This window comes from Chionomys nivalis, chromosome 6 (genome assembly GCF_950005125.1).
Source record: "Chionomys nivalis chromosome 6, mChiNiv1.1, whole genome shotgun sequence".
NCBI classification, from domain to species: Eukaryota; Metazoa; Chordata; class Mammalia; order Rodentia; family Cricetidae; genus Chionomys; species Chionomys nivalis.
Window position 1 is genome coordinate 98,405,203 of NC_080091.1, and position 27,942 is coordinate 98,433,144.

At 50.3% G+C, this 27,942-nt stretch overlaps 1 protein-coding gene across 2 annotated transcripts in view; it reads right to left on the bottom strand.

The window, feature by feature from the left end:
- Nucleotides 1-1,880: 1,880 nt before the first annotated feature.
- Shroom3 (shroom family member 3) overlaps nucleotides 1,881-27,942 on the bottom strand; it is a 282,216-nt gene continuing 256,154 nt past the window's right edge. Inside the window, exons 5-11 of one of the 2 annotated variants that reach the window (XM_057772175.1) lie at nucleotides 24,299-27,425; nucleotides 18,685-18,758; nucleotides 15,705-16,592; nucleotides 13,968-14,459; nucleotides 11,123-11,270; nucleotides 4,308-4,580; nucleotides 1,881-2,837 (exon numbers count right to left, since the gene is read on the bottom strand). In XM_057772175.1, coding sequence (XP_057628158.1) covers nucleotides 2,469-2,837; nucleotides 4,308-4,580; nucleotides 11,123-11,270; nucleotides 13,968-14,459; nucleotides 15,705-16,592; nucleotides 18,685-18,758; nucleotides 24,299-27,425 — 5,371 coding nt within the window. In that variant the 3' untranslated portion in view covers nucleotides 1,881-2,468. Of the gene's footprint in view, nucleotides 2,838-4,307; nucleotides 4,581-11,122; nucleotides 11,271-13,967; nucleotides 14,463-15,704; nucleotides 16,593-18,684; nucleotides 18,759-24,298; nucleotides 27,426-27,942 lie in introns of both variants that reach the window. The other variant, XM_057772174.1, reaches the window with a different exon arrangement.

A 27,942-nucleotide genomic window follows, 5' to 3' on the forward strand; every position in this document is an offset into this window, starting at 1 on the left:
CACGTGCATGTCTGAAGCCCCAAGGGCTGGCGTGACTGTGACTGCTGTTCTAACTCTGCCCGGGACCCTGCTGGAAGCTTCTACAGTAAATGATTTTTTTTTTTTTTTTTTTTTAAAATAGAAAAGAATGAGAGCTCTAAGGGTTGAAAGCACAGGGTTTCTAGCTGGGGTTTCTTCAGCGTACGGGGGGGTGGGGGTGGGGGACGGGAAGTCCGACATCAATGAAGGTCACGTCCCCCTAAGAATCAGATTTCTAAGTCCCACTGGATACCTCACTTCCTTGTGACGGGAAGGATGCTGATTGCAGCAAGAGGTCAGATGCCATGCTGTGAAGTTAAATGTCTAAAACAGAAGCCATCAGTGTGTGGACCGATACCAGTCGAAGCTTGCAGTGTTTGTATTTGAACACACGGAGGCCTGAGGACAACCCTAGCTGCTCCTCAGGTGCCGACCACCCTGTATTTCGGAGCAGGGTCTCTCACTGGCATGAAACCACCAAATGAGCTAGGCTAGCTGGCATCCCCAGGGACCATGCTCCAATGTCCTGCTGCGTTTAGTGGGTTCTGGGGTTTGAACTTCTGCCTGGAAGGCAAGCATGTTTTCTTGCATTTACTTACTGCACATGTGTGCACCCATGTGCTATGGCATACATGTAGGGCTCAGGGAACGGCTTACAGGTGTTGGTCTCTATGTCCACTGGGCGGGTTCTAGGGACAGAGCCCAAGGCTGTCAAGGCCTGGTAGCAATCACCTTGCCCTGCCGAGCTACCTCATCATCCCTGTGTTGGCTCCTGGGAGCTCCAGAATTGCTCCAAGGCTTTTACTGAGGACATCTGTGGACATTTGTTGAGAAGTTTTTAGTTCTGAGTGGCCCACATCTGAGAAAATGTCAGCCAGGTGGTACTATATTAACTTCAAAATAACTGTGCAGTGTAGTGTGGCTGGCGAATACGCTCTCTGGCTTCTTGAGTCATGATGGTCCCTTTGGATGGAGAGAGAAGCATTTGAACACAACCCTGGGAAAATGCTGGCCTCCTTGATCGTTGCACGAGCACTGTAACAAGCGCCACAGCACAAAGCAATAGCTCTGGTGGCCTCTACATTACCAGCAAGCAAAAACAGTGTATGGTGTGTCACCTGCTCAGCAGCTATAACGCCAGTCTCATCCTGATTTGTTTGAACAGACTCAGACCTCGGGCCACAGAACCCCGTACCCGCTGTCACCGAAGTCATCGTTCAGACTTTGATAGACTTGGGGCACTCACGAGCTCTCACGGAAACATGACAGTAGAAATCAGCTCCTCATAATCGCCAGGTTTACATTTTGGATAACCAACTTTTAAAAAATATTAAAACATCCAGATTATGTAGCTCACTAAGTAAGCACGATTAGCCCACGGTCTGCATGGGATAGCAGCATGGGTTCAGTTTGGAACTGGCTTAGACTCTGGACTTATTTCTCACAGGTTTGAGAGCTGTTGTCTCCGTTAATAAACTGGTGAAGACGACATGCAGCCGGAGGAGTCATCACAGGGCCGCACAGAGCCTTCCTCCTGGGGAAAGAAAGCGGTGTTTGATACAGGAGAGACGCGGTAAGTATCGTGGAAAGCAGGACCGCTCACCCAGTTAGCACACATGTAGGTGGCCACTGGTCTTTATAAACACCAGACAGAGGCTGGAGAAGAGGGCTCAGTGAGTAAAAAGCACCTGTGACGTAGTCTGATGACCAAGTTCATCCTCAGAGCCCACTAAGTGTCTAACTTCTACACGAACACCAATACAATCACATCAACCCACATGTCACAGACCACACACAGCATGTTTATATACAAATATATACACACGAAATAGATTTTTAAAAAATCAGACAAGCCCAGAAGAAAAAACCCACAAGAATCTCCATATTCAATTTGACTATCTTTGGATTCTTCATTAAGGTTTCCACAAAATACAAAGCTCACAGAAAGCTCTACATGCACCACAAAACAAAATCAAATGAGTGGTTAGCACACAAACAACGATCTGTTTCATTTTTCAAAATATAAATAACAAAAATGTTCAAGGTTTTACAGTTTTCTGAATGTGTGTGTCTTTGTAAGGCTTTGGGGCGCAGTCTGGTGCTTGCACCCTGTCATAAGCAAGGAAGGCCACTGCGGATACATTCCTGAGGTGGCACACACTGCTGCTCCAGCCTGTGAAAACCTGCACGGTCAAACGCCCTCCTACCAGGCCAGAGTCATTAACTTTCCTTCTGGGAATGCGGAGTGGGAAGGTCCCGGCAGCATGCGAGCTCAGAAGACCAACCATGAAAGGCAAGAGAGGAAAGACGGGCTTCTTCCGGGATACAGTCCCTTCCTTTTACCCCGGAAGCCCCCCAGTAACCCACAGTTCAAACTGCAATTGCAGCAAGACATTTTTAGATTAAATAGTATTAGCACGGCATCTCTTGGTTGGATCTTTCAGGAGAGGTTAAAGTGGAGAGGTCAACGATGGGAAACCGCCACTGAGCACGGAGTCCCCTGCAGAGCCCCCATGGCTGGAGAGAGCCGGGGGCAGGGAGATGGCCCCTGCCTTGGGCCTGAAGTCCGAGGGAAGAGACTCCAGCAGACACTTGACCTGCTCCTGGCCCAGTTTTATCTTGTCATCCAGCTTCCGCTGCTCGATGAGGAGTGTGGACTTCATTTTCACAAAATGCTGGTAGTCCTGGAGTTGCTCAGCCGACAGGTAATTGGCCAGGATGGCCAGCACCACGCGCTCCCTCCGGTCCAGGTTCTCCTTGAGCTCCCGCGCATCCTCATGCTGCCCAGCCAGGATCTTCCTCTTCTCGTTCAGAGAACGCTGCCAGGGTAGAGCAAAAAGGGCAGTCAGTCAGAACACAGAAGATGGTCCAGGCTCCGGGCATGAACCTCTGACAGGACTGCAGACCCCTCTCTACCAACAGCGTAAGGATGGGGCTTTAAAGCTTATTTCCTTCTGCTGACACTGTGGCGCTGAAGTGGCCATGGGGACTGTCCTGCCCTTTCACGTCTACACTTAGACTTAATTCTCAAATTCCTTGAGTACTGTGTGTCCTCCTGGGGACACCAGAAAGATTCTCAGCTACTTCTCTTGCTACTGAATCAAAAACTCTGCAGGGGGCTGGAGAGATGGTGCAGTGGTTCAGAGCACCGACTGCTCTTCGAGAGGACCTGGGTTCGATTCCCCGCCCCCACTGTAACAATGGGAACCCATTCCTTTCTCTAAAGAGTCACCCCACCAGCCCAGGCTGCCTCTGGGCCTCTAGTCATGAATTAAAGCCCTTCATTAAGGGTGCTGACTCCCATCCAGTGGCGAGCAGCCTTTTCTCTCCAGCGCTGTTTCTAGAGGCGCTTCACCGCCTCACACCCGCCATGCTGACACAATATAGATGCCAGAGTAAGTACTTTTTTAAAAATTTTAATTAGTGGGGCTGGAGAGATGGCTCAGAGGTTAAGAGCATTGTCTGCTCTTCCAAAGGTCCTGAGTTCAATTCCCAGCAACCACATGGTGGCTCACAACCATCTGTAATGGGGTCTGGTGCCCTCTTCTGGCCTGCAGGCATACACACAGACAGAATATTGTATACATAATAAATAAATAAATATTTAAAAAAAAAAAAATTTAGTTTTTCAGACTTGTCAGGCTAAAATGACTGAGAAAATGTAAAATGGAATTCAATCATGAAGTACAGTGACTTAAATTTCCTTATTAAGGATTATTAAAGGCTCATGTGACTCTGCCCCAAATTTCCCAATTTGAGACAGGGTCTCACTGTATCCCTGGCTGGCCTGGAACTCAGCAATCATCCTGCCTCGCCCTCTCCAAGGGATTAAAGGTATGTGCCAGCAATACCACGCCCAGACAGCTTTTAGGAAGATTTCTATGAGACTGCCTAGGAACAGTCTAGAGTCAAAGGGTGCAATCGTGGGCTATACAACAGTGAGACCCTGTCTCAAAGAACAAAAACAAAAAACCTGAATTTTATAAATATCTCTATTTTCACAGTTCCTTTCCCCAATCAGAAAAGGCTTAATACAGTCTGGACGTTGAATTAAACCAGCCATACACTTCCTGCCTGGGACTCGGATAAACAGCTGGAGACTGAAGCTTCACGGCCATTCCTCCCCACCCTGTACCAGACCCTGTGGATGGACACGCTGGAGGTGGGGACTTACTGGGTCACCTTTTCTCTTTTCCCTACTGAATCTTCTAGTTTCTCAGAGGCTAACCACTTGGTGCAGCATGGTAAAGACGCAGGACAGGACACACGAAGCAGAAACTGGCACATACCCTTTCTTCTTTACTGGCATCTTCACCGAGGCCACTGAGGACGTTCTCCACTCGGGCAAGGCGTCCGGAGAGCGAGAGCAGCAGGTTGACCACCTTGTCCAAGTCCCCGATGAACATCTTGTACTTGTCAAACTCGTTGGGTTTGCAGAGCTCACTGATCAGGGCCTCGACCTCTTCGCCCAGGGCATTGTTCAGCTTGATGTCCATGAGCAGGCTTCCCTTTGCTTCCTGGAGGGTCTCGAGCTTGTGGGTGAGGCTTCCGATGAGCTCAGCCTGGAACACAGGAGTCACCCACGTCAGGCGACTGACACCCCCTAGCCCCATCCTGCCTTCAAGGCTCAGCTAAAAGCTCCCCTGATCCATAAGGACCAGTGACTCAACATCAGAACATTTTTCTGGCCTTTCCCCAAATGCCTCTCTACAACTGCCATTCTGAGCCCATTTAGCGTCCACAGGACAACACCTGATTACACATTGCCTGGTCATGCCACCCCACTGTCTCATGGTGCACACAGCTCTCCAGTTCCCATTGGTTTGTTAACTTCTCATTCAAGGTCCTTTCGTGACATTTCTTACTGGGTACAATACCAGGAGTTGGAAGGCAGGGGCAGAAAGCCACCAAACAGGAGTGAAGGGAATCGCCCGTGGGCTGAGAGCTCAGGATTAGGTGACCTTTGTGCACAATTACTGTGTGTTATGCCACACATACCAGTCTCCCCTAGCTCACAGATGCTAGTCCAGCACATACAGCAGGGGAGTGAGAGGCTCCAGGAGGGGCCTCCTAAGGCAAGCGCATTCCTTGTCAGAGGGGCTGTCCTCACACAATCATTACAACTCTGATGCCACAACTTTATCAGAAAGTCTGTTTTTTGTTTCTTTTAAACTATATTTGGATTTAGTTACCATGGTTGTGCAATTTAAGCACCAATTCTAATATTTTGTACTTATAAAAGGAGGCTACACAAAGATCTCTCTGCATTTTGTTGTTGATTACAGCCTCTGGGGGTCTTACACTGTATACCAGCTTTGCTTCAAAGATACTATGTAGACAGTACAGCTGGGAACTTGTGCCTCCGCCTATCGAGTGCTGGGATTATGGGCATCAACACTATACCCAGCCTTGGAACACAAGGGACTGGAGATGAGGGAAGGCAGTGAGATTAAGGCTTTGCTCTGAACCCCAGGCAGGGACCCAGGGAAGCGGCGCTCTATGACCCCCCCCCCTCCCACCCCGGAGCCAGCAGGTCACAGCTCCTGGTGTCAGCGGCTCATGTAGCCTTGAAATGCCACACTCTGGCTTCAACAGTGACATCCTGTTGTCCTCCCAACTTTCCTGATCCCCACGACTAGGGTTGCCTTTAGTGGAAAAGCTGTGCAGTGTCTGCATTCTCTTCTCAGCTGAAGGCTGAGCCCAGGAAACACAAGGGGAGGGAACATTACCTAAGGATAATCATCTTCTCTACTGCCCCACCCCGAAAAGCACCTTTGTAACTCCAGACCTGCCTCCTAGGGAAGGCTGAACTGGGGTAACCTCGCTCACATGAAGAGAAGAGCTCCACACAACAGCGGGCAGCAGACACTGTCAGGCTGTCCAGTGCGCCCTGTCAGATGTCACTACGGCAAGAGAATGGCTGACAGCCATGAGACGGCAGCCCTGGTGTTTCTAACCCTGCAGAGCGCAGCTGCCAGCCACTCTGCTGCCAGCCAACACGGCATCTAGCCAGGCATGTTTGTAAACTCCTGCAATCCCAGAGCTTGGAAGGGAGAGGCAGAAGACGGCTGCAAGTTCAAGGTCCAGGTAGGCTATGACTGCACAGCAAAACCTTCTCTCAGAAAAGAAAAAATGAAATTAAAAAAAAAAAAAATCAGGGTGGTCAAGATGTCCCAGCAGATGGGGGTGCTCGCCACCAAGCCTGACTAATACACTGCCCCCGCCCCGAGCTGAAGAAGAGAACAGATTTGCTCAGGTTGTCAGTTGATCTCCAATGTATGTACTGTTAAGCAAATACATTATACACAAACAAGTACCGTAAAAGTTTTAAAAAGAAAATATAAAGTCAGCGAGACAGCTTATCAGGTTAAGGGGCTTCCCAAGCAGGACTAGCAACCTGAGTACAAATCTAGTCTGCTGGGTCTTTCTGTCCAGACCCAGCCCTGGTTTTCAGAGGCATGGATGCTGGAGAGAGCCACAAGTAGATACCATAGAAGCCTATGAACACTCTCCGCATGGACTACTGAGCAGGCACCCCTGCCTCATGGGAATGTTTCCCCCCTCACTTCCCAAGTCTTTAATTACAGAGACTTGGGTTTGTGAATGCAGGGAAGAAGGTCTGAGTAACTACAGAGTCGAGGGAAAGCTGGCTGTGCTGCAGCCATTTCCTTTGCCAGGAAGATCTTTTTAAAAACAAAAAGCTAACTTCACTAGAATTCACTTAGGGCAGGAAAAGGGAGGAGGGAAGGACTTTTTCAAACATTATTTATGCGTGTACCTGCTTTAGGTATGTGCACCGTGTGTGTGCAGGTGCCCTTGGGCAGAGATTGTTAGACCCCGAGAGCTGGAATTACAGGTAGCTGTGAGATACACTGTATGTGCTCAGAGAACTGAACTTAGGTCATACAAAACCAACAGGTGCTCTTAACCTCAGTCCTCTCCCCAGCCTGGGAGATTGTTACTAACACCAGTCTCTTGCAGGAGCTACTAAATTTGTAAACCTCTGACATTTACCCACTTGGCTTCTCGTCTGACAAACTGCTAACTCTGGCTGTGTGAGATGCTATTTATATGGGTTCTTTTTCTAAATATAGTTCAACACAGCCTCCCTCCCATCTCACCATCTGCACACGAATATCCTGCTGGGTCTCTCTCCCTCGTCACCAGATGAACAGACTGAGTCAGGGACCAGCTCTGACATGATTGCTGCCAGCTAGTCACCTGGTCTGTGCCATCAGCTACCCACACCGCCTAAAGCCTGCAGCCATGTTCTCATTACTGAGGTCATAGGTCATACTCTGTGCCAGGCGGAACAAGCATCTCACTGCTCAATCACTGCTTCGGAAACCCAACAGCACAGGTATTGGTGACCCCAGTGTCACCGATAAATAAGCACAGGGAGGGGGTGGAGGGGACGGAAAATGCTCATACAGTAAGTGGCAGAGCCAGGCTTAAACCCAGGTAGTCTGGCTCCAGGGTGCAGTATCTGACTACTTTCGGATACCTCCCAGGGATGTTCTGAGGTTCAGGTGAATAGAGCTTGCGTGAGCACACTGGAAAACAAACATACCAGACACAGCTTGCTTTCTGTGTGATCACAAGGCCAGGCTATAGTCTGAAGAAAGTAGATGCCTGGAGGGCAGTTCCCAGCTTCCCCGTGTGGCACAACTGCCGGCCTCCTGCTCTGAGGGCTTGTACCTTACAGAACAGCCGCCTTCTGATGGCTGTTTTCATCAAGAAAAACTCAGCACCACTGGCCAAGTGGCTGGGACAGATGGAGTTCAGGCTTCTTTCTCTGGTTGTAAATCCAAGATCCGGGACACTGCGTGTTACTACTGTCTTGGCTGAGCTTTAGAAAGTCGGGGCAGTTTCTGACTTATGAGGTCAAACCTCCATCCCACTCTACCTGACCTGTAGAGGTCATGGGGCCTGATGGCAAGGTCAAACCTCCTCCAGCACGTTCTCTGCCAGGAGCCTGATGACTGGAATGTCATTGTATCTACTTGAGATGGTCCCTCAGTGCCAGTTACGTCTGCTAAGATGGAGGAATAGTAATGATTCTGCAAGGTCAACTGTCTTCCCAGACACTGTCCTAGCTGTCCCCGTCAGCATAGAGGCCTGCAGTTGGGGTCATCCTTAGCTGTCCCCGTCAGCACAGCGGCCTGCAGCTGGGGGTCATCCTTAGCTGTCCCCGTCAGCACAGCAGCCTGGAGCTGGGGGTCATCCGATCACCCTTTCTCTTCCACCCTCTACACTAATCCACCATGAGCTCCTGCCTATTTCATTAAAAACAGGATCTTCCCACTGGATCCCCGGATGTTGTGTCATGGCTGCACCACCTTCCAGCGACTGCACCTGCTCTGGAGAGACTTCCGATTGCCAATCTGTCCTATCTTCTGCCATGTCCCAGAGGGTAGCCTCTGGTGTGGACAATGATGTCGTAACTAACTCACTGCAACTTCCCTCTTCTGCATGTTATAATTAAAGCCCAAATTTCTGGAGAGCATCAGGGACGCTGGCCTTGGCAGCAGACTGAGGTGCACACCAACACCCCACATGCGTGAGCCTCCTGCTTTTCACACCTTGACAGCCTAGGGTAAACTAGGAAAGCTTGTCTGTAGAGCGAGGGGGGGGGTTACGTGAGCTGGTATGGGGGATCTGCTTTCTCTCTCCCAGCTGTGTTCAGTGTGGCTCCACTCAGGGATGCCTACCACACAGTGGTCGCAAGGCACCCCAGAACCCTTCCTGGGAGCTGGAGGGAGCAACCCCGGGTCTAGAGTGTAAGGATCCACTATAATTTCCTTCTTTCCATTAAGGAATGTACAGCTGCACAGGCTGCTATGAGGGGGAACCTGTCTTTCCAGCAAGAGGACAAGACTAGGGGTCCCTGGGAGCTGGACCAGATGCTTGAACCTCTAGGCATGAACTCATGGTATCTCTGGGCTCCCCTTTACACTGCACATGGAGGAGAAACAGCAGAGCAAAGGCTCTGAGAACTGCACTGAACCAGAAATGCTGCTCAAGTCCCAAGCTGAAGCTCTAAGGGAACCGGGCAGTGGTGGCGCACGCCTTCAATCCTGAAAGTCGGGAGGCAGAGGCAGGCAGATCTCTGCGATTTGAGGCCAGCTTGGTCTACTCAGTGAGTTCTAAGACAGTCAGGGCCATACAGAAAAAATATGTCTCGACAAAAAAACAGAAACAAAGCAACATCCAAAAACACAAAACAAAAACCCCACCAGCAGAATAAAGATAGAAACTGTCCAATCTGAAGAACTGAAGGAAAAAAGCAGTCTCATTCATTCAGAGCTGTATGAAAAGCTCTAATATATCGCTGTGCTCCTAAGAGAATATTATGTATAAATATTTAAAATTAATGCATAAAAATATTGAAAGAAATAGTGGCTAAAATGCCTCAACTGTGGTGAAAGGTGCCTATCCAGACCCGAGAACAGCACACACACCACAAGCAAAGTGATGACAGCCAAACCACAGCCACGACAAGATCACATTTAAAGCCGGACACTGCTTCTCACAGTAACAAATAAGGCAACAACATGTCTACAAGATGAAAGACTAGAGAATGGTCGGCCCAGAACTCTACGTCCAGTGAAACATCCTTCAGGAGTGACTGCTCTGAAGGAGATGCTGAGGACTGTCTCAGGATGAGAGGAAGCAAGGCCAGAAGTGGAGTGCAATAGAGATGGGAGCGGAGAGCGAGGAGCCGCAGCTGCCTCTCAGGCCCGTCAGCAACAGCCGCTCAACAGCGATGCACTGAAACAGTTGGAAATGCTGCTGTCATTTCCTTTACTATAGAAGTGCTGATATAGTATTGGTGGAATTTTTTGTAAAGAAAAATCAGGGGAGCACACAAAACCATGCAGCTTACTCATGGACCGTAGCTAAATAGTGCTCATTTACTTCCTGAGAGGATGACTCAATCCTGTGAAAGTCATTTTAAAAAGCAGTTAAAACATAAAACGAGGAGCTGGAGATGGTTCGGCGGTTAGGAGCACTTGCTGCTCTCTGAGAGGATCTGGGTTCTATTTCTAGCACACACATAGAGTTCCAGAGGAGTTGACACTCTCTTCTGAACTCCACAGCACCAGGCATGTATGTGGTGTCCATACATACATACGTACATACATATATAACAAAACTTACACAGGCAAAACACCTATACACATAAAATTAAGTCTTTATGTAATGGCTGTTGCGACACACAGCCCTGAACTCAATGCTGACGCAGCAAGAGGGAAAATCTGATAGGGTGCCCCTCAAGTCTCCGTTCCTAGGGGTGGTAGTGGTAGGATGCCCCAAGTCTCTCCATTTTGGAGGGGGGCGTCTACATGCTGTGGTTTCGGCCAGCACACCAGAAGAGGCATGTTCTGCGCACTAAGTAGGCTCACACATGTAAGTCCCCCGGCATCAACAGCATGAAAGCGCACATCCCAGGCTCACTGAAGCAAGCTGCACGCGTCCTTTTGCAGGGGGCATGCCTGGACCTATGGAGGGCTGTAGGCAAAGCAGAAGGGCTCTCTGTCCTGTAGACACAGCCTGCCCATGTCTCCATGGTTTGTGGGGAGGCTGTGATAACAGCAGGGTCATTTAAAAAATGTCCAACATTTAAAATTTCTGTAGAAGTACCAAATGCTAACAATTACATTTCAACCCTGCACTTTAAAGGTCTTTGAAGCACTGTGAAAGCTGTGGGGATGTACGAAGGTCAGTCTTATCTTTCCTCGAAGGGTCTGGCTTCTTTCCCTAATCAAAATGTAAGAGCCTCTAGTTTTCCTTGTGAATGAACTCCGACCAGTGGCTGAGAACAGCGTCAGAATCTCTGGACTGTGTGGTGCCAGGAACCTGGGGTCCAGTTCCAGCTGGGAGATCTTTAATAACTAACTCAGCCTCTCTAAGCTTTCTTTCATCATTTGAAAAATTAGAATGACAGTGACTTACCTGTCCCGTCCACTCACAGGAGACCTCTGAGAACTCTCAAATGCCATCAGATGGGACAGGTCTGCCCCCTGCCTTAGAGGCTGGTAACCGTGCCCATTGCAAGGACCTTCACTGCCTTCGGGGAAATAGCAGAACAAGTCCACTCTACCTTTTTCTCGTTGACGTCCTCCTGCTCCTCCTCAGGCTCCGCCTCTGGCATGTCTTTGATTTTGTTCAGTAGCTCCGCCTTGGCTGCAGACACACTGTAGTAGGCAGGGCAGCTGACCAGCATGCCCACGGCTTTCCTGTCATCGCTCCTGAAACACACGCACAAGGTCAGAGCAGCTTTTCCGCATCCGGCCCTTCAGAATGCAACAACTTCTACTGAAGCTCTTCCCCGGAGTGATGGCTGATGGCAAACTATCTGTCGATGAGCGATTATGATGTGCTGGCCCCTAAAGCCAGGTAAACCCAGGATGGAAACCCAGGGCTGGGGACAGAAGTGGGAATCGGGGCTACAAGTCATGCAGCTTCTCTTCATGACTCTTTTGTGATAACGACCCTGACACTCCTCATTTCAGAGACAGTGTGGACTGATGGGAAAGTATGCCCAAGGTATGGCACAACCCCGGACTACCGGCCCTTCCTATCCCCCCTCCTCCAGAATTTCTCTGATGCTTGAATACATTTTCATCTTCAGCAAGCCTCAAACCATACCACACTACAAGCCTGTGAAATCTGGAGCCTGCTGGGTTTTTAACAGTGAATACAAAACCTAGTCCTCAGCCGGGTATGGCTGTGCCTGTCTGTAATCTCAGTACTTGAGAGGTGGAGGCAGGAGGATCAAGATTTTGAAAGCAGGGCTGGAGAGATGGCTAAGTGGTTAAGAGCACTGACTGCTCTTCCAGAGGTCCTGAGTTCAATTCCCAGCAACAACATGGTGGCTCACAGCCATCTATAATGAGACCTGGCGCCCCTTCTGGCCTGCGGGCACACATGGAAGGAATGCTGTACACATAATAAATATTTTAACAAGAATTTGAAAGCAGCCAAGGCTACTGCATTTCAAGAGAAAAAGAAGAAGGGGAGGAGGAGGAGAAAGAGGCAGAGGGAGAAAAGGAATTAGAGTAAAACAGTGGTGGGCTCAAGGCGTCCAAAAAAACTGGGAACTGAGAAACATGGCCTCTCATGCTATTTGTTTTTACCATGACTGAGTTTTTTGAGGAGTTGGGGATGGAACCTAGGTCCTCATGCATGCTCAGCAAGTGTTCTGCCGTTACAACCCCAGCTCAGATTACAGTTCAGACACCACCTGAGGAACAGACGGCCCGCAGAGGTAAGCTGGGTTCTCCTGGAGACAAATCTTAACTCTTCAATCACATGCTGCTATTTAACTCTGACCCTGTGATCTTACTCAAGAATAAAGAACCACGCAGACAAACATTTTACCATTTCCTCTCAGCGGCTGATCTACATGTAAGCCAGCTGATTAGGAAACTGGACAAAGCCTTCATCCATAGGCTACTCACAAATCTGTCACAATGCTGTCTTGTCACAGCAGGATTTTGCTCACTTTCACCAGAAGGTGGCGCATGCCATCTTTCTGAAGGCTTCACCACCAAATTCACCAGGGAACATAAACTCTCAAAGACAGTGCGACCATTTACACACACTACGGTGAGCTGCATGGCAGACCCATCCTGGAGCCCTTGTGGTGCCCAGCGGACCACCCTGCACACTGCAGGTAGTGATTATTTAGTGATGTTTGCTACATTGTCTCTGCGGAGAAGGGACCACACCTACCGCACCTAAGGTAGCCTCGGCTCTCCAAATCTGAAACTGGAGAGGCAGACGAGGTGACCGCGAGGCCTTGAGTTAGAAGAGTGCTGAGAACGTAGCTCTTTTCTCCCTCCCACACAACAAAGCACGACATTCCTGCTACTGATTCAGTGAGAATCAGCTGGAAGTTTCTAGACTGCAAACCCGTATCTGGGCGAAACGTTCTGTTTGTATTTCGTCTGGAATTGCTTACTGCTGAGTCTCAATCTGTCAATACACACTCTTCCTCCAATTAGTCTTAAGTCAAGTATCCACACAATGGGAAACACCACTGCTCACAGTGTTCCTGCTGTGACTGGGTGCTGGAGCTACGTTCTAAGACCAGGGGAGGGCTTGGGAGCCTCCAGAGCAGAGGCTAAGGGGCCCTGTATTCCCTCAGAAACCTCAAGTTTCAGGATTTGAGCAAATGCTCACCTTAATGCCTGAAAGCGGATGTCCTATATATATCGATTTCTCTAAGCCCCTATCTTTTTCATCATTGTGGTTTTTCAAGACAGAGTTTCTTTGAGTAGCCCTGGCTGTCCTGGAACTCATTCTGTGGACCACGCTGGCCTCAAACTTAGATCCACCTCCTTCGCCTCCCCAGTGCAGGGATTAAAGGTGTGCATCACCACGGCCCGGCTAGGCTTTTCATAAGGACTTGTCCACTGCTCCTGTGGAGGCCTCAGATATGCCCACATCTCCTTGCTCTCCTCTCACCACTGGGCCTAGGGGAGCTCCCTGAAAGCATAGCTATTACAACAGGCAATCATGTATTTGCTGAGTTAGGGACAAGTATGATGGGTGAGAGAGCAGGAAGTCAGGGTTCAAATCCAGTCGCTTCCACTCACACTCTGGGGCCTTGGTGGATGAAGATATTAATATTCCTCTGTGTTTCAGAGGAGCTCGTGACGGTGAGAGGCAATAAGGCTCACAGGAAGAGGCACGGCCCATGGGAAATGAATGGTGGCTACTAATGACTGTGGACAAGCAGACCAGGGGCAGCGCAGCAGGAACCCTCCTCTCTAACGAGGATCCTACTGCTCTCCTCTTTGCTGCTGGGCATGTATCCCGAGAGCTCGCCCCTAAGCTCAGATGGAACGCCGCACTTGGTCAGTGACCTGTGGAAGTAAGAACGTGTCACTCGAGCACTCCAAAAGCCATGACCCCACAGGACTTCAGCTGTGAGAACTTACCTCTTGGCTTCACAGCCTGTCTGTCTGGCAGCTGTCTCCAAGGATTTCCTCTTTGTGCCACTCTCCCTCAGCACATCGGCATCTCTGGGGAACAAGCCCTCCATCAGGTCCATTGTCGTCTTCATTCTGGAGTCTGGGTCCAAAATGTCTGCCAGAGATTTGTCTTGATGGACAATCTCCTTGGCAAGAGCTTCTGTTCGGATATCTTCCGAGGTCTTCTGGGGCTCGGCATGGATTTTCTTTCCTAGATCCTGAGTTCTACCAACAGGCTCATGGATGAGGCTTTGGGTCTGGTTGAGAGAGGCCTGCTCGCCAAGAGAAGCGGTGAGCTGCGGCTGAGCATTCACGTCGGCAGGTGTGCTGGACTCGGCTTCTGAACCTGCAGCTGGAGTCTGGGTTGGTTTGGGAGTCATTATGTGACCACCGTCGGAATGGACTGCACCAGGCTCGTGCCTGTCCTTTGAGACTGTCACCATGGGGAATCGGCAGGAACTACTGGGGAAAGAAAAGTGTGGTTAAGGGAGGAGTCAGCAGAAAGCTGACGGTGAGAGCAGAGGAACTGCGAGGAAGGGACTCCCATCAGGGGTCCAGCTTCCCAGATCAGGAGTGCTGTGAGGAGACATCTGCAGGCACCTCTGCGGTGCTCTCCAAACCATGGGGCTGGTCTACTCAGACACACTAGCAATTCAATTTGACAAATGTTGCTATTGGGCTCTGGAACTTTCTAGAAGGTGCAGATGGACAGAAAATAGTGGTGGTGACCTTTGTGGCATTCAGAAGATGCTACCCCATAGACATTTTTGTTTATGTTTGTTTTTGAGACAGACTCTCTCTATATAGGTCAGGCTGTCCTGGACCTCACAGAGATCCACCTGCTCCTGCCTCCTCAGCACTGGGATTAAATGCCTGGCCCCACAGAGTGGTTTCTTTCTTTTTTTTTTTTTGTCATTTATTTTATTTTTACATGTATTTATTTGGGGCGCATGTGTGCTGTAGTATATGTATGTGAAAGTCGGAGGACAGGTTCTCTCCTTTCACCATGCGGGTCTTGGGAACAAATTCGGGTCATCAGGCTTGGTGGCGAGCTTACCAACTGAGTCATCTTGCTGAACCTCAAAGGGAATTCTGTGAGCAATCACCAGTCTCAGACTGTGCTGAGAAATGCTTGTTCCTCGTTAGCTTGGCTTCCATCACTTCCCCTAACTAACTAGCTAACTAATACTACTGACCGTAGCTCCGTCCTGTATCTCTGTGGATATGGAGTGCCCATAGACAGAAGGTGACCCTCACAGCTCAGCCTCCTCTTTGAGAGGCTACCCCCAGGGTGTGTGTGTGTCCAGTGCAGCTGCTGGCTAGGGAGGGAAACTTAACGTTGGGGTTTAGTACCAGGAGACCCTTACAGCCAGACAGAAGTCATGTTCTCCCCTGTCTGTTCTGCCAGCAATAAAACTGCGTTTCTGAATTCTAATTTCTATTTCTTTAACTGATCCAAAACTCAATCAGGCAAGAGGAGTTGGGTCTTGAGTCCTTAAATCCTCACTTCTCAATACACAATAACCACTAGCCCCTCAAGGCAAGCAAATGGATGGTGGTCCCAGTTTCATGAGATGAGCCAGCATAAAGAATGGGGCTCCCTGGGCACCCTGGCCATGAAGACCTGTGATGAAGGATGATACTCCCCACCCCCAACACCCCTCACCCCCGTCAAAGGCTGGCCTGGAGCGGCTGCACACTCACCTACTGCCGGCTTCCTGGTACACCTCACTGTCCAGCACTGCCTCATACATGGCTTGGGGAGGAGGTGGAGGAAAGTCGTCTGAGCTGTTCACTAGGGTTTCCTGGCTCAGTGGAGGAGGTAGAGGTGGAGGTGGGGGAAGAGCTTCAAATGTGGGGCTTGAAGTAGCCCTGGGGTGCAAGTCCTTCACAAACACTTCATCCTCGTAGTCCCCCCGGGGTGGTGGGGAAGCCTGCAGGGCTGACTCGGATATCCGGAGAGAGATCCTCCCTGGAGTGTCTGGGTCCACAGTGCTACAGGAGCTCGGCAGACTCTGGTTTTCATAGTGCTTCAGGTCTGCAAACCCAGGCGCCGAGGCGTCCTCTGAAAGGCTGTCTTCCCTGACTGCAGGGGCCCACTTCGTCCAAGGTGGAGGGGGGCGCTGAGGCAGGGAGGCCCTCTTCCACATCCCCTCTTCCAGCCCATGCTCTGGGCTGCTGAGCTCACGGCATTTTGGGCTGGGAGGCTGGGTCAGACTCTGGCCATCGTTTCTGTGGGTCACTGCAGGGGCGGAGGGCGGAAGTGACTGTCGTCCAGGCTGACCGCTCCTTTCAGTCTGCTGATCGATGGTAAGCTGTGACCGGGAACTGGAGGGGACAGGTGATGGCAGAGGGGAGCTGGGTGGGGCTACGGAGGCAGCTCTGGAATCTAGAAAGTGGCCTTGCATTCCTGCTGAAAGTGGCCTAGAGCAAGGTGTTCTAAGCTGCTTCAGGTAGTCTGGTGTTCCAGAACATTCAGTAGGAGCTGAGGAACCAACAGTGGATTTGCAGCCTGAGCCATTCCAGCAAGGGGTAGGACGGTGTAGGGGCAATGCCGGCTCTTTCTGGCCTCTGTCTGAGCAATTGGCAGACCTGGAACGAGGCATAGACCGAGGGTTAAAGCTCTACACAAAGGGCAAACACCGAGTGTCAGAAACAGGGTGAGGCCCTCACCCCAGAAGCCGAATACCTTCCTGAACCATGTTAAACAGGGCAGACAGCCAGAGCTCCCTCAGGCAGTACCAGTGCGGCCCTTCTTTTACTAACCCTCCCGCACAGCCCAGGCTCCTCCAGGACACACATGGAAGGCAGCTGAACACAGGCTGTAGGAAATGAAGGAAGAAGGAACACACGTTTCAGCTCCTTTTGGACCACTTTGGGGAGCTGCTCTGGTCTCTGGGAGAAAGCCTGATGCCTTACTGTCTCCCTGAACCACCCCAAGGGAGGGGTCTGTCTGGGGAGCATCTGCATGGCTTCTGAGTCTGAAGGTTTGATTATAGCATTCTCTGTTCTCTAAGTCTCTTAGTATCCTCATTTCCTAAGACAAAGAGGGATAATCAGTAAAAAGGAGGGAGATGACGCCTAAGGAGCTAATTCTCTGTAGGAGACTGACAGTGAGCAAGTCCCTACATGGTGCCTCGAGCAAGTGCCTATAGTCACCAAGGAAACCCAACAACCAACAACTCCTGCCACCTTCACTGTTGAAATCAGAGAGTCAGAGAGACAGACAGACACACATATACAGGGGTGGAGGGAAGAGGTGAGGAGAGGAGAGTGTGCAGGGGAGGAGAAGGGAGAAAGTCTGGAGTACTGCAGCCTGGACCTGTGATGCAGCAGCTAATGTGTGGATTAAGAAGATAAGCTCTAGCAAACCCTGTCATCTGTGAGTTCTATATCTGCAGTTCCCAGCTGGCCGTGGAAGGGAACCTGGGGAGCAGATGACATCTTTCATTAGCCCACCCGAGGCCCCGGATGGAGCTGCTGCACTCTCATACATCCCCACAGCAGTTGGCCAGAGAATCATAGCCATGAGCGTGCCTTTACTTTTGTTAGATACTGATGCCTGAGTGAAGAGCTTCTCGGAGCTTCTCTTGCTCAGACGTAGCCTCTCTCCATCCCTATGACAGACCTTCTCCAAGGACCCTGCTACACTCTTGGGCTGTTCTGCACCTCTAGTGGATCGAGGCAGCTCCTCTGCGAATGTGTCTTCCTTCTGTTCAGGAAGTTTGGCATCCCTAGCACCTAGCAGAAGGTGCCCTGTCGGTGCATGTCTGACGAAAGAATGGTGTGTCTTCTGCCCAGTCACTGTCCAGACTGGAGGACGGGAGCTGTTTTACATTTAACATTTTAGCTGGGTGTGGGTGTACACCTATAGCCCGCAGCACTAAGGAGACTGAGGCAGGATTCATAGTTCCAGGCAAGCTTTTTGGGGTAGCTAGCAAATTCCTAGACTATAGGGAGAGAATCTCTTTTTCAAAACAAACAAACAAACAATACTTTGCATCCTCTAGGGGCTGCCTCGCCTGCTTTCAGAGATTTAATGTTAGTACGGTGAGTGTCTAAGAATTAGACTGGCTCCTTAATGGGTGTTGTATTAGTCTGTGTTTATGATGTCCCCTTTAAAAGCCTCTAGACATACATCATAAACACAAAATGATACAACACCCAGTAAGGAGGCAATTCAAAACTTAGCCTCTTTTAGTCTATGTTTGGCCTTGCTCACCATACTAACATTAAGTCCCTTTGGAAGCAGGATTTAAGTTCAATGTTTCATTTGGTTGAGCTTCTTCACGGTGACTGTTTCTCAGGAATGATTTTAGGGTAAAAACAAAGCCCCTTCGTTCATTTAGCTAATATAATCCAGGTTCATATATGACAGATTTCTTCTCGCTGTCTCCACCACGCTCTGTTTACACAGCCATTCCCCGATGGAGACTTGAGTCCTTGACGATCTCTGACTACTGTCAATAGTAAACAGTGCTGCTATGAACTTCGCGTGCGAGCCTCTCTGACTCGGCTTTCCATTCTCTGGATATATGCTCGGGACTGTTACTGTTGGATCCGATGCCAGCTCCGTTTTTAACGCTTTCAGGAACCTCCAAGCTCTTTCTGTACTGCCACCAGCTTACATTCCCACAGTGCACAGGGTTCCGACCTCTCACTCTGTTGCCACACACGTACATACCTAGATCCAGGGCCAGCCAAACAACTTGGGTCCTTCACAAAACCAAAGCCACTGTCGTCCCTCAGCAGCACATCCTGGAAGCACAAGAAAAGAGCAACACTGAGTGCAGGAAGGAAAGAGCAGGAACCTGCATCCTGCGGCACTCCTACTCCCGTTTACTCCTCAGAGCTCCAGGAAGATTGCTGACAGCAGGCACTGGGGAGGAGACAGGCCCAAGGTCAGAAGTGGGAGTCAACCTGAGAACCTCCTCTGATTTCTACAGGCATCCCCCCCACAAGAACCTCTGTCAAGGAAGAGGCTCTGATAAGGGTTATTTTGGAGCTCACAATTGCTGCAATACTTAAGTATGATGATAATGACATGAATTCAATGGGGCAAAGTTTTGAAATGGCAACAAGGGGTGATGGGAAATAGGAAAGACAAAGGGAAAAGTTACAATTTTGCAGACTTTCAAGTGTTCTGAATAGGAATCTAATTTGTAACTGGACCAACAGTAAACTCCCCCAAGTCTCCCCATTATGTGGGATCAGTAACTCTGGGGGGCTTTCCAGGGTAGTTTTTGTTTTTACGTGAGTAGATATTGGTGTCTTGAAAGGGTTAATACTGCAACACTGATGGTGTAAAATCCATCCCATGTGATCTGGTCATGGTGAAGAGGAGACTGTTGCTATGGACGATAATGTGATCAGTTCTCTATTATCTACAGTAATAGGACATTACACTCTGAACCTAATTTTAGTAACTTATTCACTATTAACTCGTCTAATGGGATAACTGCCTTTTACTTCTTTATCCATGACTTTGACTGGGTGGAAGAGGAAACTCATAGTCAATGAAGACTCAAATGTTGCTGGCTAGGGAGGTAACAAGTGGACATCGTGCTTAGTAGGAGCTGGAGTCCAATTCTTAGAACTCACATAAATGCTGGTGGTCATGGTGGACTACCTGAGATTCTAGCACTCCAGAGACAGGGGGTCCCCAGAGCAAGTTGGCTAGCTAGATTAGTTACACTTATGAGCTCTGAGTTCAACTGAGAGACCCAGACCCTGTCTCACTACCACCAGCCCAGAATAAAACAAAAATCATAGAGAAAGAAAGATTTTCAATGTCAACCTCAGGCCTCCACGCACGCACACACAAACACACATATACACATGTCCTGTAAACACACACATGTGTAAACCAGTCAAAGATTGGATGGAGATACAGTCCAATGGTAGAATGCTTGCCTCGCATGCATGAGGACCAGGCTCAATTCTCAGTATTGTCTCTCCCCTCCACTGCTGCTCCCCAAAAGTCAAAGGTGATCACAGGCAGAAGAAGCAAATGCCCAGACGTTAATAACTGCACCTTACCCTTGTCAGGTATATTACTGTGTGCCAGACACTGTGTTAAAGATTTTGCACGAAATATTATCTATTTGACATTTCCATTAAAATTTGAATGCATATGTGCATGCATAAGTATACATGTATATACATAATCAAATATGTGACTACAGCTCAGAAATACTGCTTACAGTGGAACCAACGGAGGAACTAGGATTCAAGCCAGGACCTCTTCAAAGCCCAAGATCTTTCTGTGGAATTGCAATGCGTTAAATGCGGCTGGTGGATGAGACCAGGTCTAAGCACTGACGCATTATCACTGCAGGACAGAAGCTCCTGTTCTCAGGAGCCCTACAGTCCTTTAAGTCTCACCCACCACCCTCCCTGGGCCAGTTTTTGCCAACAGTTAAGCTGAAGCGCCTAGAATCCATGTGAGCTCCTGGCACAGTAAAGTTTAATCATATCTTTACATTCGATTACATCCTTGGGGTTGCGGTACGTGAAAGAAGATAACCTTCTGCCTCATGTGATTCGGCCCTGGAAAGGCTGTTTATGTGGGTATGCATTCCCAAGGGGGGTGGTGCTAAATCCAATAATCAGCTATTGAGAGAATTTATCAACCTTCCTGGTCATCAAGATACCCCTCCCTCATCTCCCACCCCCACCCTCCAAGCACTGGGCCCTGAACATGCCAGGCAAGCTCTTTATCACTGAGTCATATCCAAGGAAAAGGTCTTCTCAGCCTAGTATACACCCAAGGTGGATGTCCTCGTGTGTGTTTTCACTGTCAAAGAATCTTGACTTTCTGTAAACAGGTACGTGTAAAGAATGGATGAGGGCAACAGAGAAAAGCAGTGGCTACAGGAGAAAAACCAGCCACAGACAGATACTAACCTGGCAAGCAACTAACCTATTTTTGATAATTATTTCAGAACCGACTTAAAGAGGCAGGCAGAGCTCTGTGAGTTCAACCAAACAAAAGCAAAGAAATCTAAACCAATCTGTAGCTCTCAGTACACCCAAGACTGTAACCCGAAGTGGATAAAATCCCAATCCTATTTTGAAAGGGTTCCAAGTTTAATATCTGTGACCACCAAAATACAGAGACTGCAATAGTTTTCTACTTTAGGATATTAGTTTCTAATATCTACTAAAATGAATTAGGAATCCACATGAAAAATTAGATTTTTAAATGTAACAACTGATAAACACTAAAATGAAATCAATTTACCATCTGATGTTTTCAGACGTAAGATGACTTGCCATCTTTTCCCCATGCCAGTCTGTTTATTCAAGGAAACAGCATGGCTTAACGACTTTAAGACTAGAACAAGGCAGTATTGCTCAAACATGATTCTCTGCTACCGTGGGCGGATTTTGAACCTTTCTAGACACCAGTTACCTCTCTTTAACGTAACAGTATCAACCTCGCTGCATAGACAAAGACTAACTTTACAGTTACACAACAGTACAATGACTGGCACACAGTAAAAACTTGATCAGTGTTGGTTATCTGTAATTCTACAATTCACAGAAAGTCAAGTCTCTTAATTATGCTCAGGTCTGAATGGGTTTTTACTATCTGCTGCTACAAACCTCTTACTGGCTGTCCCAAAGAATGAAGCCTACAACCAACATTACGGTGTGAGCCACTAAGATCCTCGTCATCCCACCTCACCGTGAAGGTGGAGGGCTCTGAAGATGCAGTCCAGACGGACCAGAGAAGCTGCTGCCTCAGAAGTAAGTTAGCTAGAGTTTATTTTAAAAATGGGCTCTTCTATAGTTTAAAGGTTTATTTTTATTGTATGTGGAAGGGTTCTGTCTGCATGTATGTCTGTGCACCACTGAATGTGTAGTGTCTGTAGAGGCCAGAAGGTGTTGGACACCCTGGAACTGGAGTTACAGACGGCTGGGAGCTGTCACGCGGCTGCTGAGTCCTGAAGCCCCATCTTTGCAGTAAGTGCTCTTAACCAGCCCTGAGAGACTGCTGTATTTTAACCTACGCAGTGAAGACATTAAGATTCTGTCTGGCTGTTGTTGCAGCTCTGCAGGGCCCAGCACTAAGATGCTGGTGTTGGCCAAGGTCTCACTGATGTCAGTGGGAAGGAGCGAGAGTCTAATGAGACGGAGGCTCCATCTCTAGCAGTCACTGGTACTGCAGCTGCTCTCTTCAAATGAAGAGGAATGCAGGAAGAAAAGGGAATGGGTGCTGCGTGTTTCAGAGAAAATACCAAGGAAGGAGGGAGCGGCCCCTTCTTATACAGTTTTCAAGTAGCTCTCAGGCTATTTACAGTTCAACACAGTGGCCTCTTGTGTTATTATTTCAGGCCTCCAGATCATCACCATAGAAGTCAGGGGAACTGGTTTTATGATGACTTGTTTTGGGGACAAAAAGTACCCGACTGACAGAATTCTGAGAAGGGCTGTCAGATGTTCATAGAGTTGTTTAATTCCCCAGTATGTGTGTGCACGCGTGCGCGTGCACGTGCACACACACACACACACAAGCTTATAAAATCTTGCACTAGCAGCATCTGATTAATAAGAACAAATCAGATTCTTCAAGTGTAATAAACTCAGTGCCAGAAACGAACTCCACAGAGCCTTGGTTTTAACTCAGTCTGTATTAGGTTACTCATCCTGCTTGAGTTCACTGAAGCTAGAAGAAAAATCCTTTATTAACTGAACTTTACTAAAAACCTAGATAGCTATGAAAATCATACTTCACCTTGACTCTATAACCCAAGTATTATGCAGTAAGAATAATTTTGTTTCTTTTCTCTACCCCCACTTCCAGTGTTGACCAACCAGGGCCTTGTACCTGCTGGCCTTCTACTGCCAAGCTATATCCTAAGGCCCCTTGCCTTGTCTTAGCCTCAAATAAGGCTAAAGATGAAGAGCATGCATGAAGTTACCCCACACATCCCTAGTCAGGCCGGAACTAGCTGCTGGGCCGGGAAGCAGCTCAAGAATGAGTGTTGATGTGGAGCAGCCCAAAGCAGGTCTCTGATCCTGTGTGCTCCCCCTTGGCTGCGTAGTCCACCATTATTATGGGTGGTGTCCCTCACTAGAGGAACGCTAAGTGCTGTTCTGTGTTCAGTTACCTTTCTAGAAACAGTTTCGCAAATAACACAAAGTACTTGATTGGGACTTCAAGAAACCTTACCACTTCTCCAAAACAAACTAAAAGTTCACTTGACGTCTATGTCTAAGTGACCAGCTTATGAAATATTGGGGGGGTGGAGGGAACAGGCCACAAAGCATTCAGTCATCCAGCCAATTCCCCAAGGCAGAATAATGACATTTAAACACAAGGAAGATTATTTTTTTGCCTAATTTTTTTTTAAAATCTTTTTGGTTTTTTGAGACAGGGTCTCATTACATAGTCCTGGCTATCCTAAAATCCATTATGTAGATCAGGCTGGCCTTGAACTCACAGAGATATGCCTGCCTCCCAAGTATTGGTAATGAAAGTGTTTGCTACAACACCTGGATTATTTTTTTTTAATAATCATATAGTCTTTGCAGTACTGGGAGAGAAGAAAAACTGTTTGGACTTCTATGTAGTAAACTACTGCTGTAAAATCAGCTGAAAAATCTTGTTCCTATATTCCTATGGATTTTACCTGTAGGGAAGAAAGAAGCACAGCCAACTTTGATTGCCTCTACGGATTTTTTTTTTTTAAGTGGGAGAGACCACTCCTGGACAGTTCTGAGCAGAAACTACCTGGAGGACAGAGCACTGACTCTCACAGGATGTGTCTGAGTGGGTGTGTGTAGCACACGAGTTTCAGTACACTGGCAGATAGGCTGCTTCCTAAAATCTTACACACACGCACACACCTACATGAACTAAGAAAAAACAGACCCGGTGGCAAAGGTTTATTTCAGCTACTTGGAATTCTGAGACTGATGGACTGAGAAGTTCAAGGCCAGCCTAGACAACTTAGTGAGACCCTATCTCATAAGAAAAAGTAGAAGAGGCTGGGTGGGCATCGCTCCGTGGGTACAGTTCTTGGCTGAGCATGCAGTGTTCAACTGCCAGTACCACAAACAACCATAAAACAACTATATATCCAAAAAAGAACTATATATCTATATCTTTATCTATCTGTAGGGAAATCAAGATAGAGCTTGAGAAAATTACAGGAAAAAAAAACGCATATTACATTCCTACATTTAAAAGAAAAAAAAACCCTGAATATAGGAGAGCGCCCCCCCACCCCTGCTAAAGATGCCAAGAGTTGGAGGGCCGGTCCTAGGCCGGCTGGCTTGGCTGCACCTACCTGGCCTTTCTTGTCCGAGGTGGGGGACGATCTGGACCTCACGTGCACAGGGACCGCCAGGGTGTCAGAGCGTTCCAGCAGATCCTCGGCCGACTTGGACTTGCCAGCATTGGCGGCCACCATGCTCCAAGAAGGCGGCCCGCCACCAGGGGTCCTGTCCGGTCTCTGGGTGGCCCTTGGTCCGCAATTCACTCCACTGAGCGGCTGCCTGGGGGGCTGAGGGTCCCAGCGCCGTCGCTCCCCGCCTAGGCGTCCGCTGGCGAAGGAGCTGCTGCGATCTCGGGGCGCGTGAGGGGCGTTGGTGGCCAGGTGAGGGTGCTCCTGGCGGGACAGCGGCACATCGGGCTCCCGCAGCGAGCTCAGGCTGCAGGCCGAGGCCAGGCCGGGGCCGTCGGGGCCAGCATGGAGGTAGGCGCTCTGGGCACGCTCGCGCAGCCCGGGCTCCGGGGGGCAGGCGGCGGCGGAGGCGGGCCGCTTGCCGGTCTTGCGTTGGATGTAGTCGGCCAGGGCGCTCTGCTGGAACTGCTTCAGCTCGGGCCCCGACAGGCTGAGGGTGGAGCAGGCCTTGCCTTCGCGCTCGAAGAGGCGGCGCCGGTCGGCCACAGTGCTCTCCGAGAAGCGCGGCGCGGGCCTCGCGGGGCTGCAGGCCGCAGGCTCGGCCTCCTCCGACACCCCCACCTCGTTCATCTTCTCGGGCTCCGAGTAGGAGCGCTTCTTCTGCTCGGGCGTGAGGCGCCGGCGGGCACCGCGGCGGGGAGCAGCCTGGGGAGCGGCCGGGGTCACGCTGTGTCGCTCCCGAGGGGTGTGCGGGGAGGACGAGGGAGCCGCGGCCTCGGGGCTGCGCATCCCCACGTGCGCAGAGGCGGGACGGGGCCGCCAGGGCCTCGAGGTGGCGGCGGCTGCGGAGGCGGCGGGGGTGCCCGGCTCCAGGTCTCGGCGACGAAACGAGGTGGCCCCCAGGACGCGGGACTGGGCGTCCTTGATGCTGTTTCTGTAGGCACGGCTGAAGAACGCGTCCAGCGGCGGCGACTCGGGGGTGCCGGGCCTGTCCTCCGGCCACGGTGCTTCCCTCTCCGTCTCGCTGAAGAGCTGGAAGGTGCTCTGGCTGCGGAGCAGGCGGGCATCGGGCCTGGGGGGCTCACTGCCTTGGGCAGGAGGGCCATGGCCATCCCCAGCCCTCCGCAGTGGCTGGCCGCACGGCTGCCAGGAAGCCTCTTCGAGCCTGGACTCCCCGTTTCTCAAGGGTGGCTCCCCATTGCGCAGGGGCTCCGCGGCCTCGGAGAAATGGATGCTGGCTTTAGGGTCCTCAAAGTCACCGGCAGAAGTGCTGGAAGCCGGCCCGGCCCTGTTGGGTCTATAGTTGAGGCCGTAGGTGGAGCTGCCCACGCTGGGGAGTCTGTGGCGCCCTTGCTCGCGCTCTTCTATCTTGGAGACCTTCTCCAGCACCGAACAGTGGGGCTTCCTGTACTGCAGGGCCGAGGCGCTGCTGGAGCTCAGTCTCCTCTGGCTCAGGCTGGGTGTCTGCTGGAGTGCTGGGGCCGGGGGCTCTTCATACCTTGGGTCTGCACCCTGGAAAGAGTCTGCGGCGTTCATTTTCCCCTCAGGCCTTGGATAGGAAACAGACCTGTCCTGGTAGCTCCTGCTATAGGGCCCGGCCTTCCTTCCAGGCTCTTCCACGTTGGTGTTAAGGGCACAGGTGGGCCTGCCACCGGGGTAACACTCTTGGGCTTCTCCTCCGAGCTCTACGTTGCTCTGTCTTCTTAGGCTCTCTGGAATGTTCTGGAGAGATGAGAAGGCCGACTTGGTCCTGCCAAAGTTGCCTGGCTGGCTCTGCCCTTGACCTTCCCTCTCCTGTTTCTGCCTGAGGTTGGCATTGTGATCTTCCTGTAAGTCACCCTCCCAGGGCTGAGGGGGCCTGCCCACGTGCTGATTAGAACACGGCCTGCTGCCAGGGGCATTCTTTCTCTCGCTGGGATACGATGGGCTGGTGCCTCGGAGAGGTGTGCCCTGTTTCTTCAGGGAGGGATCTTCATTTTCAGGCATTGAAGAAAAATGGACTTTGTAGGAGACATGTTTGGCTGTGGATTCTGGATTTCTCTCCACTGGGGTTACCGAGTCATGTTCTAGGGGCTGGCAGAAGGCAAACCCGGGCCTGCTAGCTTCATTTTGGTTCCCGTTCTCATCCAAGGTGTCCACCTTGTTACAGGCTCCCTGAGCAGACGGATATCCACTCTCTTTGACCAGGGCAGGGTAGACAGTGCCATTACTACTCACGGAAGGCTGAGGCACCTGGGCAAAGTGTGGCTCTGGAGAAGGTACCGGGTAGATGCCAGTGGGCAGGAGGGGTTGGCCAGGCTGCGCCTTCTGGGTGTAACTGTGCTTGGGCTTCACTGGGGGGCTGCTCTCTGGACTCCTCTCTACCACCGTGTGCAGCTGTTCCTCCATGAGTGGGGTTTTCAAGGAGCCTGAGGAGTTTGTCTGAGGCCGGCAGAACCTCTTCTGATCGAGGCTGGACCAGGAGCTGGGACGCTCGCGCTGCCGGAAGGCAGCATAACTGTCACTCCGAGTAGGGGGCGTGGGTGCACCCACTTTCTGGGCCAGGCTGTCAGTGGCAGTATCTGAGTACTGTTGGCTCCACGATGGGGATGGGGCCCCCTTGCCCCGGGGAACACTATGCCATTTAGCACAGCCCTGGAGACCTGACGATGCGTGGGCATCCCTACCGAGCAGAGCTGAAGGGCTCACCTCATACTCCGACGACACTCCCCTCCGACTATCGTAGACCGTCTTGACATAGCGAATGTCTGCTTGCCTCATCCCTTCTAGGAGGCTGCCGCGAGCAGAAATCGTGTCCATGGAGCCTGACCGTTCTTGGCCAGGGCCACCAGGGGGTGGGTACTCCAGGATGCTAGAACTTGTGGAGAAGGAGCTATATGCCGAGTCTCTTTTGTTATGGAGGTGGCCGAGCTGGTCGATGCTGCTCGTGGACTTGGCAGGAGAAAGGAGATGGCAGGCTGGGTATCCGCCACTAGGCTCCAGGCTTTCCATACTCCCCTGGGAGCTGCACCGGTCAGGGCTCCGCCTCAGATAAGCATGGTCATAGTTGGAGAGGTCACTTGTAGAAGAGCTGGGAGAACGGGAGACAAAGCAGTCAGTCGGCTGAGGAGCTCAGTGGAGTTTAAGACACGGGGCTCAGCTTATGAATTCACTCTTATGCAAGACGTTCCGTTTTCGGAAGGGTGGGTCAAAAGGGCCTTATTTGGGGCTTGTTCCGATCCCCGTGTCATCACCAGGATTAACTGCCCAATGCTGCAGCCTTATGAGCTTCTAATTAATCACTCCGGCTTACTAGAAGAAAGGGGTGGTCTTAGGCACAGGCAGCATGCTGGTGGGACTCGCTGCACTGTAGGTGACATTTTGCACATGCCCAGAAGTGAAGGAGGTGAGCGGGAGGAACTGAAGGAAGGACAGGAGAGCATTGTCTGTTGTAGACCTTTGGGGAAATCGAGCAAAGCTTAGGAAGCAGAAAGGCGTGTGAAGGGTGGGGGACTTGGGAAGCACAGTGTACGATTTGAGTTCATCTTTCCTTTTTAAGGAGTCGAGAGCTAGGCCCTGGCAACCTTCCTGAGTCTCAACACTGGTAG